Source organism: Zonotrichia leucophrys, chromosome 3, assembly GCF_028769735.1.
Source record: "Zonotrichia leucophrys gambelii isolate GWCS_2022_RI chromosome 3, RI_Zleu_2.0, whole genome shotgun sequence".
Classification (NCBI taxonomy): domain Eukaryota; kingdom Metazoa; phylum Chordata; class Aves; order Passeriformes; family Passerellidae; genus Zonotrichia; species Zonotrichia leucophrys.
This window is the reverse complement of record NC_088172.1, coordinates 112,643,027-112,659,431: the sequence shown is the minus strand read 5'-3', so window position 1 is coordinate 112,659,431 and position 16,405 is coordinate 112,643,027. Positions and strand designations below refer to the sequence as shown.

At 52.6% G+C, this 16,405-nt stretch overlaps 1 protein-coding gene across 6 annotated transcripts in view; it reads right to left on the bottom strand.

The window, feature by feature from the left end:
- The window catches only part of DTNB (dystrobrevin beta), a 152,107-nt gene that overhangs the window by 123,871 nt on the left and 11,831 nt on the right, over positions 1-16,405 (bottom strand). For 5 of the 6 annotated variants that reach the window (XM_064710003.1, XM_064710002.1, XM_064710005.1 and 2 more), the window contains exons 3-6: positions 11,663-11,730; positions 8,983-9,063; positions 4,576-4,789; positions 1,168-1,253 (exon numbers count right to left, since the gene is read on the bottom strand). In XM_064710003.1, coding sequence (XP_064566073.1) covers positions 1,168-1,253; positions 4,576-4,789; positions 8,983-9,063; positions 11,663-11,729 — 448 coding nt within the window. In that variant the 5' untranslated portion in view covers position 11,730. Of the gene's footprint in view, positions 1-1,167; positions 1,254-4,575; positions 4,790-8,982; positions 9,064-11,662; positions 11,731-16,405 lie in introns of those variants that run through there. The other variant, XM_064710007.1, reaches the window with a different exon arrangement.

Genomic DNA, 16,405 nt, shown 5'->3' with positions numbered 1-16,405 from the left:
TATTCTTAATAGAATAAAAAAATCCTTTTGTAAAATAAAAAAATAAAATCTTTTTAAGATTTTATTCTTAATAGAATAAGATCTTTTAATAAACATTTTTAAGATTTTATTTTTAATAGAATAAGATTATTCTTAGTAGAATAAAATCTCTGATAATAGAATAAAATCTTTTAAAACAGCTCTCAGGTGCCTCTGTAAAAACTGAGAAAACCAACAGGAAAGAGAGGGGGAAAGCCAAGCAGCACAATCATAATGCTGAGAAGAAATCCAGAGCAGGAGCAGCTGGAATGGGGAAGGAGCAGCTGGAATGGGGAAGGAGCAGCTGGAATGGGGAAGGAGCAGCTGGAAGGGGAAGGAGCAGCTGGAAAAGGGGAAGGAGCAGCTGGAATGGGGAAGGAGCAGCTGGAAGGGGAAGGAGCAGCTGGAAGGGGAAGGAGCAGCTGGAAAAGGGGAAGGAGCAGCTGGAATGGGAAGGAGCAGCTGGAAAAGGGGAAGGAGCAGCTCTTTGCTGTTCCCCATCTGCTCAGGATTTTCCAGAACTGATTTTCTAGAACTCTTCCACCACCACTTTTCTCTCCAGCTGGAGGAATCCTGCTCTCTGTGCTCGTCCAGCAGGATTTGGGGTTTGCTCAGAAGGGAAAGGAGCTGAGCCCAGGGGCCAGCAGGGCTCAGGACAGGGCTGGGAACAGCCTGGGACACTGGGAGGTGTCCCCAGGTCCCTTCCAACCCAAACCATGCTGGGATTGCAGAGTGAGAGGGTGCAGAGAGCTTCAGGAGATTCACAGGAACCTCCAACATCCCAAAACAGGGAAATGGAGACACCTGGGACATTCCTATTGGAAAGCAGCCCTCAAGCTCTCCATTTAAAGAAGTGCTAAATTGAAGGAATGGGCTTGGGATAACCAGGAATTGGAATATGGAACAACCATCCCTGGAGGTGTCCCAGGAGGCCTGGATGTGGCACCCAGTGCTCTGGGGACAATGGGCACAGCTTGGACTCCGTGGGCTGGAAGGGATTGTCCCACCCTAATGGCTCTGGAATTCTGCACAGCCCCAGCTCAGTGTAAAGATCACAAAATCAGCACCACAAAACCCTCCAGAACTGAACAGAACAAAGAGAGGGAAGGAAAGGGTCCATAAAGGGTGGGATTCCTCAGGGGTACTCACATCTGAGCTTGTCCAGGATCTTCCCCCCACACATGGTGGCCAGCATGGCTTTCACTGAGAACACTGTCAGCTTCCCATGGCCCTCACTGCAGGGAAAGGCACCTGTGAGAACTGCACAGGGATGGAGACAAAACCGCCCAGAAATCGTGGGAATGGCAGCAGCCACCCCAGAGTCCCGGAAACCATGGGAATAACAACAAAAACCACCCCAGAAACCATGGGAACAACAATAACCACCCCAGAATCACAGAAATAATGGGAACAAAAACAACAGCCACCCCAGAAATCATGGGAACAACAACAACCACCCCAGAGCCCCAGAAATCATGGGAACAACAACAACAACCACCCCAGAATCACAGAAATAATGGGAACAAAAACAACAGCCACACCAGAAACCATGGGAACAACAATAACAACCACCCCAGAAATCATGGGAATAACAACAACAACCACCCCAGAAATCATGGGAACAACAATAACAACCACCCCAGAATCACAGAAATAATGGGAACAAAAACAACAGCCACCCCAGAAATCATGGGAATGACAGCAGCCACCCCAGAGTCCCAGAAACCATAGGAATAACAATAACAAGCACCCCAGAAACCATGGGAACAAAAATAACAACCACCCCAGAAATCATGGGAATAACAATAACAACCACCCCAGAATCACAGAAATAATGGGAACAAAAACAACAGTCACCCCAGAAATCATGGGAACAACAACAACCAGAGCCCCAGAAATCATGGGAATAACAACAACAACCAGAGCCCCAGAAATCATGGGAACACAATCACCCAGAAACCATGGGAATAACAACAGCCACCTCAGAAATAATGGGAATAACAAAAACCACAACCGCAGAAATCATGGGAATAACAACAACCACCCCAGAATCACAGAAATAATGGGAACAAAAATAACCAGCCCAGAAATCATGGGAATAACAACAACAGCCACCCCAGAGCCCCAGAAATAATGGGAACAACAACAGCCACCACCTCCAGCAACTCCCAGCATTTCAAATAACAGTAACTAAACTTGCTGGCCGGGGAATTTGGACTGGCATGGAAAATGCAGAGATGGGGAAAGCAGAGGGTGAGTGTGGGGAGAGCTGGAAAAGCAGAAATCCCTGAAGGGAGACCCTGAGAGAGCTGAGAGGGGCTTTGGGCAAGGGCCTGGAGGAGCAGGACCCAGAATGGTTTGGGTGGGAAGGCACCTGGCCCTGCCAGGGGTGGCACTGGATAGCTGGTACAGTCCCTTCCCACCCGAATCACTCCAGGTTTCTGGGATGGCACCTGCCAGGGGGAATGTTAAAGGTTCTGATGGTGCCAGCAGCACTTTCTGTGAGCACTCTGTGAGTATCTCAGCGTTCCAACAGGGATGGGCGTTTCTATAAAAGCACAGCCTGCCGTGCTGCTGAGCTCCTGGAGAGGGAGCCTGAGCCCTGCTCTGCTCTGCCCGAGCCCTGCTCTGCTCTGCCTGAGCCCGGCTCTGCTTCATCCCTGCCCTGCTCTGCTTCATACCTGCTCTGCTCTGCTTCATCCCTGCTCTGCTCTGCCCCATCCCTGCTCTGAGCCCTGCCCTGCTTCATCCCTGCTCTGCCCCATCCCTGGCCTGCCCTGCTCCATCCCTGCTCTGCTCTGCTTCATCCCTGCTCTGCTTCATCCCTGCCCTGCTCCATCCCCGCCCTGCTCTGCCCCATCCCTGCCCTGCTCTGCCCCATCCCTGCCCTGCTCTGCTTCATCCCTGCCCTGCTTCATCCCTGCTCTGCTTCATCCCTGCTCTGCCCTGCCTGAGCCCTGCCCTGCTCCATCCCTGCTCTGCCCGAGCCCTGCTCTGCTCTGCCCGAGCCCTGCTCTGCTCTGAGCCCTGCCCTGCTCCATCCCTGCTCTGCTTCTGCCCGAGCCCTGCTCTGCCCCATCCCTGCCCTGCTCTGCCCCATCCCTGCTCTGCCCCATCCCTGCTCTGCCCCATCCCTGCTCTGCTCCATCCCTGCTCTGCCCCATCCCTGCTCTGCCCCATCCCTGCTCTGCTCCATCCCTGCCCTGCTCTGCCCCATCCCTGCCCTGCTCTGCTCCATCCCTGCTCTGCCCCATCCCTGCCCTGCTCTGCTCTGAGCCCTGCCCTGCTTCATCCTTGCTCTGCCCGAGCCCTGCTCTGCCCCATCCCTGCTCTGCTTCATCCCTGCTCTGCTCGAGCCCTGCCCTGCTCTGCTTCATCCCTGCCCTGCTCTGCTTCATCCCTGCCCTGCTCTGCCCCATCCCTGCCCTGCTTCATCCCTGCCTGCTCTGCTTCATCCCTGCTCTGCTCTGCCCCATCCCTGCTCTGCTTCATCCCTGCTCTGCTCTGCTCCATCCCTGCTCTGCTCTGCTTCATCCCTGCTCTGCTCTGCTCCATCCCTGCTCTGCTCTGCCCCATCCCTGCCCTGCTCTGCTTCGTCCCTGCTCTGCCCCATCCCTGCTCTGCTCTGCTTCGTCCCTGCTCTGCCCTGCTCCATCCCTGCTCTGCCCCATCCCTGCCTGCCCTGCTTCATCCCTGCTCTGCTCTGCCCGAGCCCTGCTCTGCCCCATCCCTGCCCTGCTCTGCTTCATCCCTGCTCTGCTCCATCCCTGCCCTGCCCCATCCCTGCCCTGCTCTGCCCCATCCCTGCCCTGCCCCATCCCTGCCCTGCTCTGCTCCATCCCTGCCCTGCTCTGCTCCATCCCTGCTCTGCCCCATCCCTGCCCTGCTCTGCTCCATCCCTGCTCTGCTTCATCCCTGCTCTGCTCCATCCCTGCCCTGCTCTGCTCTGAGCCCAGCCCAGCTGGGAGCTCAGCACAGAGTTCCCAGCAGTGCCCAGCTCCCCTCAGAGGGCAGCCCTGGCACATTCCTGGGCACACTCCTGCTGCTCAGACAGGCAGGGCTGGCACACAAGGGGCACACTGGCACTGCTCAGGCAGGCAGGGCTGGCACATAGGGGGCACACTGATCTGTCATAGGCTGCCAGGACAAAGTTGAGCAGCAGGCTGATGCCCTGGCACTGCTCTGGCAGCCCTGGCACTGCTCAGGCAGGCAGGGCTGGCACCCAGGGGGCACACTGACCTGTCATAGGCTGCCAGGATGAAGTTGAGCAGCAGGCTGATGCCCTGGCACTACCCAGGCAGGCAGGGCTGGCACACAAGGGGCACACTGACCTGTCGTAGGCTGCCAGGATGAAGTTGAGCAGCAGGCTGATGGCCTGGCACTACCCAGGCAGGCAGGGCTGGCACCCAGGGGCACCCTGACCTGCCATAGGCTGCCAGGATGAAGTTGAGCAGCAGGCTGATGCCCTGGCACTGCTCAGGCAGGCAGGGCTGGCACACAGAGGGCACACTGGCACTGCCCAGGCAGGCAGGGCTGGCACCCAGGGGGCACACTGACCTGTCGTAGGCTGCCAGGATGAAGTTGAGCAGCAGGCTGATGCTCTGCTCCACGCTGATCTGGTGGCTGGAGGGCAGCCGCTTGTTCAGCTGGTAGTAGATGGAGGAGATGATGGTTTCCAGGCGGGACACGTTGAGCTCCGTGCTGTGGTCCAGGGTGTTAAGGCCGTTATCTCTGAAGGCTTCAATCATGTTCCAGATATCAACAAGGTGAACTGGGAAACAGAGGGAAAACAGAATCACAGGATCATGAGGTTGGAAGAGACCTCTACGATCATCCTATGCCCTAACACCTCAACTACAGCACCCAGTGCCATGTCCAGTGTTTTTATAAACACATGCAGAGATGGTGATTCCACCCCCTCCCTGGGAAGAGCATTCCAGCGCTTTATTATCCTTTTGGAGAAAAATTTCTTCCTAATATAAAACCTAAATGAGAGATGTGGGACTCCAGGGGCTCTCCAAAATGCAGTTTATTGTTTCCAAGGTGTTACAGCAGTCCAGGGTTGTGGGTGACAGAGCTGTGCCTACAGCTGGAGTCCTGCATCCCTCATTCAGGCTCTTACTGATGGTGCCCCACGTTGGGCGCCACTGTAAAAGCTGAAATGAGGGATGTGGGACTCCAGGCAGCTCTCCAAAGTGCAGTTTATTGTACACAAAATGCAGTTTATTGTATCCAAGTTGTTACAGCAGTCCAGGGTTGTGGGTGATGGAGCTGTGCCTACAGCTGTCAGCTCCAGACAAGCCTGAAGACCCTTTAATTCTGGCTACAAATGCATTGTATACTTTGGTTTTGGTCACAATGCATTCTATACTTTTCTTTGCTGAGCATCTTCATACAGCAGAACCAATCTATACCTTAATTTTTACCTAGAGCCTATCATAACTACTGTAATTACCATATTCATGTTACTGTTCTCCAATCACTAAAGTCAGTACATTACAGTTTAAGCTAGAAGTTGTTTTTCAGTTTTCTTGCAGTGGAAAATTCTGAGACCTTTTTTCTACTTGCAACATTGGCAGTCTTGTTTGCCTGTGTTATTTTTCTGCTTGGTACAAACACCTTCTTGTTTGGGGTGGGTTTATCCTTTGCTCTAAGCCATACAAACCCCTTCTAACTCACACACCCTTTGCCTCTTGGTTATCCAGCAAGACTGGCTCAGCAATTCTTTTCTTCTATATCAAAACTTGCTTCCATCTCTATTCCTTCATCAGACTCCACATTTAAAAATCTTTCTGTTAAGCACACATACCTGTGAGACTTTCTTGTCAAACTTTCATCCTCCCCAACACTGAGATAGCTGCAGACTGTGTCCTCTGGTTCTGTCAGAGACCAATCCCTACCTGTCTCCAAGCTCCCTTCAGGAAGGTGCAGAGAGCAATAAGGTCACCTCTGAGTCTCCTCTTCTCCAGGCTAAACAGCCCCATATTATATATATTATATAATTTCTATTGTATAATAGTATATATTATATAATCTATTATATGTTATATATTATATCTAGTATGCATTATATATTATATTATATATGATATAAGATGTGTTGTGTTGTGTGGTGTTATGTTATATATTACATTATATATATTATATATTGTATTGTATTATATTATATTATACATTATATTATATATTGTATATATTACATTATATTATATTATATTATATTATATTATATTATATTATATTATATTATATTATATTATATTATATTATATTATATTATATTATATATATTACGTACTATTACATTATATCATATAATGTCATGTCATATCATAAAATGATATACTAAAACGATATTAAAAAAAGAGAAAGGCTACATCAAAAAGCCAGAAAGGAATGAATAATAAGAACCTGTGACTGACCAGAGGCCTGACACAGCTGGCTGTGATTGGTCATTAATTAAAAACAATTCCCATGGAACCAATCAAAGATGCACCTGCTCGTGAGCAACCTCCAGCCCACACTCGAAGCAGTCAGATAATTATTGTTTGCATTTCTTTTCTGAGGCTTCTCAGGAGAAAAATCCTGACAAAGGGATTTTTCAGAAAATATCTTGGTGACACCTGGGAGGAGCAGAGCCCTCCCCCTGAGCCTGCAGTGCTCCAGCCCCAATTCCTCCCTGGCAGGGTGGGCAGGCCCTGGCACAGCTGGGGCTGCCCCCGGATCCCTGGCAGTGCCCAAGGCCAGGCTGGACACTGGCACACCCTGGCACAGTGGGAGGTGCCCCTGCCATGGCAGGGGTGGCACTGGGTGGGATTTAAGGGCCCTCCCCACACCCAAACCACTCTGGGATCTGATGAAGCTCTAAATCCACCACAAAGTGTTCACAGCGATTTTGAACACCCTCATGCTCACTGGGAGGAGGAACTTGCTGTTCCAGTTAAACTCTGGCAGTTTCCAGTTGATCCAGTTCCCAAACCCAGAGCATAATAATGTTTTATAAACACAGGTCTGGGGCTCCCAAGCACTCCCCCAAATTTCCCTGCTGCATCCAAGCAGTGTTAACAACGTGCAGAAACCTTTCCCAAAGCACAGTGAGAGATCTGCAGAACCACATGAAGCAACATTCTGAGATGTTCCCAAGCTTTTAAGGTTTGCAGGAGGGTGGAGGGGACAGCCAAGGATCAGCAGCCACCCAGAGCAGGGACACGGTGACATTTCAGAATGACCTGCAGCCAGTGTGAGCTCATGCCCTCCTCACACTGAGCTAACTTTGTGTTTCTCACACAAAACACCCCCAGGGACCAGGCTGTGCCATCCCCCTGTGACCAGAGAGAGCTGCAGGGCCCCATGCCCAGCCCAGGGGTGCCAAGGGGCTCCTGTGGGCACCAGTGCCCCATGCCCAGCCCAGGGGTGCCAAGGGGCTCCTGTGGGCACCAGTGCCCCATGCCCAGCCCAGGGGTGCCAAAGGGCTCCTGTGGGCACCAGTGCCCCATGCCCAGCCCAGGGGTGCCAAAGGGCTCCTGTGGGCACCAGTGCCCCATGCCCAGCCCAGGGGTGCCAAGGGGCTCCTGTGGGCACCAGTGCCCCATGCCCAGCCCAGGGGTGCCAAGGGGCTCCTGTGGGCACCAGTGCCCTATGCAGAGCTCTGGCCCCATGCCCAACCCAGGGGTGCCAAGGGGCTCCTGTGGGCACCAGTGCCCCATGCCCAGCCCAGGGGTGCCAAGGGGCTCCTGTGGGCACCAGTGCCCCATGCCCAGCCCAGGGGTGCCAAGGGGCTCCTGTGGGCACCAGTGCCCTATGCAGAGCTCTGCAGCTGCCATTCCTTTGTGCCCTGTGCTGGTAAACAGAGTCTGAACCCTAAAACTCTAACTACAGCCAGAACCCTTTATATGAAGAATTACAAGCCATGAAAGTTTAAGTAGAATGATAGTGAATTTATCACAGAGTGAAAAATAGATTTTGGGGGTTTTTAGAATGGAGGTTCAGGGGGCAAGATGGAGGGATCTGGGCATGTCCAGCCTTTCTCCTTCTTCTTCTTGGCCTCCATCTTCTGCTGTGATGGGGGCACTTTTGGATTGGTTTAGAGTAGAAGCTCACTGTCTAACATAGGTGATAGGTATTGGGAAGTAATTGTAAATATTGTACATGTAGTTTTTAGGATAAAGACATAACACAGCCCTGGGGCAGGCAGAGTGCATCTGACTGTCTTGCTTGGCTGGACAGGAGAAAGAATTTTATAGATAAGGAACAATAAACACCCTTGAGACTGAGAAAATGAGAGCTCTGACTCCTTCTTCAACCACAGGGGTGGGAAAAGAGATTTTCTGACACATCTCTGGTCACAGTGAGCAGCCAGAGAACCTGAGACTCCTGCTGGCCTCCTCTTCCTCAGCCCCCAGCAGTCAGTTCCTGTGCCCTGGGATTAGGGATCTCCTCGCACACGTTATCCTGCTCTGCTCTTTGCCGTGTCCAGCTCAGCAGGGGCAGGGCACAAAGTGCATCCTGCTCACCTGGGATCCACTGGGATCCACTGGGATCCACCTGGGAGCTGTCCAAGGCCAGAGCTCACAGCAGGGAAGGGGAGAGCCTGCCCTGCCCAGAGCTCTCCATGGTCACTGCTGTCACCCGTGTCCCCACAGGCAGGGACTGGCCCTGTGCTCCCTGGGGTTCCCTGTGAGCAAAGAGCCCCTCACAGAGCTTGACACCACCTACACCCAGCTCTGAGGGCAATCAACACCACAGCTCCCTTGCACTTCCCATTTTCTGAACATTAAAGAATAAACATGAAGATATCACAGAGCATCGGGTAAGGCTCACTGCCTGTTTAATTCCATAATCAATTCTGCATCAGCTCTCTGTTAAACACAGCAGGTCAGGGCTCCCCTGCCCTCCAGGGGTGCAGCCATGCAGCAGCCATGCAGCAGCCATGCAGCAGGGGGAGGAGAGGCAGGCAGCACTCACGGTTGCACCTCTTCTGCACGAAGCGCAGCTTGCAGGCGGTTCTGTACGTGGAGAGCCGGATCACGTCGAAGTTCTGGGCTCCTGCAACAAAGCAGAGCTGCTGTGGGGCTGTGCTTGATTCTGAGCACCCTCTGAACCTTTGCTGTGGGGCTGGGCTTGATTCTGAGCACCCTCTGAACCTTTGCTGTGGGGCTGGGCTTGATTCTGAGCATCCCTCTGAACCTGTGCTGTGGGGCTGGCCTTGATTCTGAGCATCCCTCTGAACCTGCTGTTCTGGGGCTGTGCTTCTCTCTGAACCTGTGCTGTGGGGCTGTGCTTCCCTCTGAACCCTCTGCTGTGGGGCTGTGCTCCCTTCTGCAGCACTCTCTGTACCTGCTGCTGTGGGGCTGGCCTTGATTCTGAGCACCCTGTGCTACTGTGGGGTTGTGCTTCCCTCTGAACCTGGTGCTGTGGGGCTGGCCTTGATTCTGAGCTCCCTCTGAACCCTCTGCTGTGGGGCTGGGCTTCCCTCTGAGTACCCTGTACCTGCTGTGGGGCTGGGCTTGATTCTGAGCACCCTGTGCTACTGTGGGTTGTGCTTCCCTCTGAACCTTTGCTGTGGGGCTGGCCTTGATTCTGAGCACCCTCTGAACCTTTGCTGTGGGGCTGGGCTTGATTCTGAGCATCCTCTGAACCTGTGCTGTGGGGCTGTGCTGCTGTGGGGCTGGGCTTGATTCTGAGCACACCCTCTGAACCTTTGCTGTGGGGCTGTGATTCCTTCTGCAACACTCTCTGAACCTGTGCTGTGGGGCTGGCCTTGATTCTGAGCACCCTCTGAACCTTTGCTGTGGGGCTGGGCTTCCCTCTGAGCACCCTGTACCTGCTGCTGTGGGGCTGGGCTTGATTCTGAGCACACCCTCTGAACCTTTGCTGTGGGGCTGGCCTTGATTCTGAGCACCCTGTGCTACTGTGGGGTTGTGCTTCCCTCTGAACCTGTGCTGTGGGGCTGGCCTTGATTCTGAGCACCCTCTGAACCTGGTGCTGTGGGGCTGTGATTCCTTCTGCTCACCCTGTGCTGCTGTGGGGCTGGGCTTGATTCTGAGCACCCTCTGAACCTGTGCTCTGGGGCTGTGCTTCCCTCTGCTCACCCTGTACCTGCTGTGGGGCTGTGCTTCTCTCTGAACATGTGCTGTGGGGCTGTGCTTGATTCTGAGCTCCCTCTGAACCTGTGCTGTGGGGCTGTGCTGCTGTGGGGCTGGCCTTAATTCTGAGCATCCTCTGAACCTGTGCTGTGGGGCTGTGCTTCCCTCTGAACCCTCTGCTGTGGGGCTGTGCTGCTGTGGGGCTGGGCTTGATTCTGAGCACCCTGTGCTGCTGTGGGGCTGTGCTTGATTCTGAGCACCCTCTGAACCTGCTGCTGTGGGGCTGGGCTTCCCTCTGCACACCCTGTGCTGCTGTGGGGCTGTGCTTGATTCTGAGCTCCCTCTGAACCTGCTGCTGTGGGGCTGGGCTTGATTCTGAGCACCCTCTGAACCTGCTGCTGTGGGGCTGTGCTTCCCTCTGCTCACCCTCTGCACCTCCTGGTGCTTCCCTCTGCCCCTGCCAAAAGGCTCCAGAGTCTCCTCCACCCACCCCAGCCATGGCACACAGGGGGGTTCTGCCCCTGTGCCCAGGTGAGAGCCCACCTGCAGAGCTGCCCCAGCCCTGGGCAGCAGCACAAGCACCTGGAGCTGCTGCAGAGAGCCCAGAGGAGGCTCCAAGGTGATCAGAGGGATGGAGCAGCTCTGCTGTAGGAAAGGCTGCGAGAATTGGGATTGTTCAGCCTGGAGAAGGGAAAGCTCTGGGGTGACCCAACTGCAGCACCTGGAGGGGCTGGCAGGAGGGATGGAGATGGGGACAGGAGGGACAGACCCAGGGAATGGCTCCCAGTGCCAGAGGGCAGGGCTGGATGGGATACTGGGAATTGGGAATTGTTGTGCCCTGGCACAGGGTGCCCACCCTGGATCCCTGGCAGTGCCCAAGGCCAGGCTGGACACTGGCACACCCTGGCACAGTCCCAGGTGTCCCTGCCATGGCAGGGGTGGCACTTTAAGGGTGGGATTTAAGGCCCTTTCCCACCCAGACACTCCCTGATTCCCTAACAATTCCACTCTGGAAACAAACCAGTATAAATATGAAGTTTGAAATCAGAGCTCCCCCAGGGTGTAACTGGAATTAAGGACATGCTGGCCCAATCCAGGGATTCCCTTCAGCCCTGACACCTGCAGGGCAGCAGGATAATGTGATGCCATGCAAACACCAATTATTAACTCTTCTTTTCCAGAGGAGAATCCTGCACAAATCAGCCCCCAAACCACTTCTTGACTCCCACCAGCATTGCAGGGCCATTTTTTAATCTCTTTTTAAGGCCAAAGCTGCTCTGCCTGCTGTCACTATTCACTGAAATAATTCTCCACAACCCTCAGGCACTGTCAGGGATGACAGAGGTGAGCATTCCCTAAGGAAGGAGCTCCCCAGAACTGGGGATAAATGAGCTCCCCAGGCATCCCTGACTCCCTCTGGGCATTCTCCTCCTGAGCAGCACCTGGATGGCTGTCCCTGCAGGGACTTGGGGACAGGATGGGGACAATCTGCTGCAGCTGGCCCAGGGAAGCTCTCAGTGAAGCATCAAGGACATGATGTCCTCACATTTCCTACTTACTCATTTCCATGAACAGCTGCCTCTTCTCTGCCATGGTCCTCCTCCTCTTGCCACTCTCCTCAATCATTCTGGAGACAGAAATGGCAAACACTGTTTGTGTGTGAATTCTGTGACAAGAGCAGCAGCATTCTGTCCCTCACTCTGATTCTGAGGATTCCAGGACAGACAGACACCTCTCGTCCTTACCCCATTCCACACACACACACCCAGGCTTGTCAACACCTTCCAAGGCACAGGAAACATTAATTCAACATTTCAGTTGCTCTAGTTTGAAAAGCCCAGAGCTGCATTGATACAAGCAGAAATATCCCATAAAAATTCCTCTGTTCTGAGCCAAAAAAGGGGAAATGCTGCAGTTGGAGATTTTGGGGGTCAGCAGGAACAAGCTCAGCCCATTCCCTTCCCTGGCTGACAGAGGTGAGCGACCCCTCTTCAGAATCCTTCAGCCTGGAAAAGGATTTGTGGGGATGTTGGGTTTGGGAGAATGTTGGCTTTAAACAAAACTTGTTAAAATCCATTTAACTTTGAGCCCCTGAGGTCACCTAGGATTTTCCAGGGAAGTAGAAAACTTCAAATGAATTAAGTTGCAAATAAAAACAGTTTGACAGAGGGCTCCCTTTCCTGGGAAATCAGATGAAAAGAGTGACAGGAGCAGGGAGCAGCTTGTACTGGATCAGAGGTTACTGATCCCTCTTCCCTGCAGGATCACAGAATCCTTCAGCCTGGAAAAGGATTTGTGGGGATGTTGGGTTTGGGAGAATGTTGGCTTTAAACAAAAATTGTTAAAATTCTTTCAACTTTGAGCCCCTGAGGTCACCTAGGATTTTCCAGGGAGAACTTCAAATCAGTAGAGAACTAACTTAATTGAAGCAGAACAACTTAATTGAAGTAGAGAACTTCAAATTAAGTTGCAAATAAAACCAGTTTGGTGACAGAGGGTCCCTTTCCTGGAAAACAGATGAAAAGAGTGACAGGAGCAAGGAGCAGCTTGTACCCCAATAAGGGGGCACAGGGACAATTCAGCAGCTCTCAGGGCTTATTTCACTCCATAGTCCTAAATGATGCCAAATTTCAGCCCACTGCAGCCAAAAAAAGGAACGTTAATTCTGCATCAGTGTAAAATCTAATTTATAACTCAACTAATTATTACATTGCTCTTTAGTTACCAAATTCACCAACTTAAAAACCATTAAATATGGGGTTTATGTGTCTAACCCTAAAAAACAAAAGACAAAAATCCCAAACAAGTCTCCTACAGTTCCACGCAGACTACAGCTGGCTCAGCCCAGGCTGCAGCAGCCTCAGGTGGCACCAGGGGCAGCACAAAGTCCTGCCTTGGCACTGGCACAGCTCCCTGGGCACAGCCTGGCACTCCCCAAGGTCCTGCTGGAACCCCACAGCTCAGAACCCTCCTCAGCCTTTTTCCTTCCCAGGAAGGAAAACAAACACATGAGCTCTGAGCTGAAAACTCACTGTATTCCCATGGTTCAGGAACCACAGACAGAACCAATGTGCTGCTGTGTCTTTACTGGATTTATCAGGAAAAAGCCTCAGTGGCATTTTTATGACTTGCAGAAGTTGGGGGGTTTGGGCACACGAGTTTCCAAGCCCATCTCATTCCCCACCAAGCCCCTGCCAGTGCCATGGCTGCCACCTCTTCCCCAGGGATTCCTCATTCAGGGATTCCTCATTCAGGGAACCCTGGGTTGGGTTGGGTGGGAAGGGAGCTCAGAGCCCATCCAGGGTCACCTCTGCCATGGCAGGGACACCTGGCACTGTCCCAGGGTGACCCTGGCCCTGTCCAGCCTGGCCTTGGGCACTGCCAGTGCCAGGACACAGCACCCAACAGTGCCACACACAATGCCTGCACGAAGGGCACAGAGTGACAGTTCCATTGCAGGGGAGCTGAGTGTCACCTCTGTGCCCTCTGCAAGGAGAAGGGGACTGAGAGCCCTGAAATGGGACCTGAATGAGGGATCTGCTCTCCCCATGATCCCAGAAAATCCTTTCAGCAGGAAAAGCTCTCCCAGCCCACCCAGTCCCAGCTGTGCCCAATGCCCACCTTGTCCCCTGAGTGCCACATCCAGGTGCCACCTGCAGGGATGGGCACTGCCAACCTCCCTGGGCAGCCCCTGCCAAGGCCTGAGCACCCTTTCCATGCAGAAATTCCTCCTGGTGTCCACCCTGAGCCTGCCCTGGCCCAGCCTGAGGCCATTTCCCCTTGTCCTGTCCCTGTTCCCTGGCTGTCCCCTCCTGGCAGGGACTTGTGCAGAGCCACAAGGGCCCCCCGAGCCTCCTTTTCTCCAGGCTGAGCCCCTTCCCAGCTCCCTCAGCCTCTCCTGGGGCTCCATTCCCTTCCCAGCTCCCTCAGCCCCTCCTGGGGCTCCATTCCCTTCCCAGCTCCCTCAGCCCCTCCTGGGGCTCCATTCCCTTCCCAGCTCCCTCAGCCTCTCCTGGGGCTCCATTCCCTTCCCAGCTCCCTCAGCCTCTCCTGGGGCTCCATTCCCTTCCCAGCTCCCTCAGCCCCTCCTGGGGCTCCATTCCCTTCCCAGCTCCCTCAGCCTCTCCTGGGGCTCCATTCCCTTCCCAGCTCCCTCAGCCCCTCCTGGGGCTCCATTCCCTTCCCAGCTCCCTCAGCCTCTCCTGGGGCTCCATTCCCATCCCAGCTCCTCCTCCAGGCTCCTGCCTGCCTCAAAAGGAGAAGGAGGTTTGAACTTTTCCCTGGGAGAGCAGCTCAGCCCTGGAGCTGCAATGGAAACACAGAATTGTTCAGGCTGGAAAAGCCCTCAGGGACCCAGCCATGCCCAGCACTGTCCCCTGTCCCCAAGTGCCACATCCACAGGGCTTTGAAACCCTCCAGGGATGGGGAATCCACCCTGCCAGGGCAGGACAGCCCTTTCCAGGTGGGAATTGTCCCCAACACCCACCTGAGGCCATTTCCCCTTGTCCTGTCCCTGTCCCTGAAAGCAGAGCCCAGCTCCCACACTGCTGCCAGGGCTGGCAATGAGGTTCTGTGAGGAGAATTGACAAACCTGTTTTTAATCCCTGAACCAGCAGGCACAGGAGGATCCCTCGGTGGTGAGGCTGGCAAGAAGGAAGATGGGGAATCTTCCCCAAGTTCAAAACAGCAATGAACCAAACCCACAAGAACTGCAACTATGTTTGGGATGCAAATTACAGTGCTCAGCTCCCAAAACTGGGAAGGGAAGCAGCAGCTTGGCCTGAGCTGGTTTGGTTTGTTGGGTTGGGTTCTTTGAAGGGGGTGGGGAGGCTGGGTTTGGGTTTTGGTTGGGATTTTTTTTGCGTGGGTTTTGTTTGTTTGTTTGTTTGCTGGCTCCTTGGTTTTTCAAAAATGGCAGCAAAATCCGTGAGCAAAGTGCCAGGAAACACAAGGTGGGCTGGAATGATGTGGCAGCCAGCAATTGCTGAGGGGGCTGCTCCCACTCTGGGGGCACATGGAGGGGAAAGCACTCGAGTACAGAATCCAGCATGGGCCCACCCAGTGCCACCCTGCCATGGCAGGGACACTGCCACTGTGCCAGGGTGTGCCAGGGCCCAGCCTGGCCAGGGACAGGAAATCCAGCTATTTGGAAATCCTTATTGAAAATATATGTTCAACTAAAAGCAGAAAACAATGCAGTACCTTAGAAAACTGCAGCTGAGTGTGTCTGATGTGAACTTCCAAAATTTCATCATTTCCCTTCATCCTTTCACCTTCTCCCCCTTTCCACAGGTACAACCTCAGCAGCACCCTCTGACAGAGTTAACAGCAGAGCCAATTTAGAAATCCCACACCAATTACTGTGGGAAATTCTACACTTGGCCACCATCTAAAATAACTGTATTTTATATATATATTAATTTATTTTTATATATATATATATATATATATATATATATATATATATATATAAAATATATATAATATATATAAATATATATATATATTAAATTATATATATTATATATATCAATTATATATATTTTATATATTATTACATATTTTGTATATAAAATTTTATATATATAAAGAAAATTATAAATACAATATATAAATTATATATATGTTTTATTTATATACATAATATATATTAAAAATAAAATCATATATATAATATAGACAAAATTTTAATATATATATATATACACATATATATATATATATACACACACACACACACATATATATATATATACATACACATATATAATTCTATAAACTCACATTTTTCTTGCTCCCCTTGTTTTTCCTGTCCCAAAGCAGGGAGAGAACAGGGAGAGCCCCTGCTCTGTGCCAGGGCTGACCCTGTCAGAGCTCTGCACCAGCACAGGAGGTGACATTGGCACCCCCTGGCAGTGCCCCCCTGGCAGTGCCCCCCTGGCAGTGCCCTGCAGGTGCCCCCAGGTTCAGGCCAATACTACAGGACCTTGCTTAGCAGGTTTCGCTCTTCTTGGAGCTCATCAGCTGTAGGTAACGGCCCAAGGACAGCTCCACAGGCAGCTCTGTGCTCGGGGAACCAGCCCTGAGCCACACACGGGATCACGGGCACACACGGGATCACGGGCACACACGGGATCACGGGCACACACGGGATCACGGGCACACACGGGATCACGGGCACACACGGGATCACGGCCACACACGGGATCACGGGCACACACGGGATCACGGGCACACACGGGATCACGGGCACACACGGGATCACGGGCACACACGGGGTCACGGGCACACACGGGATCACG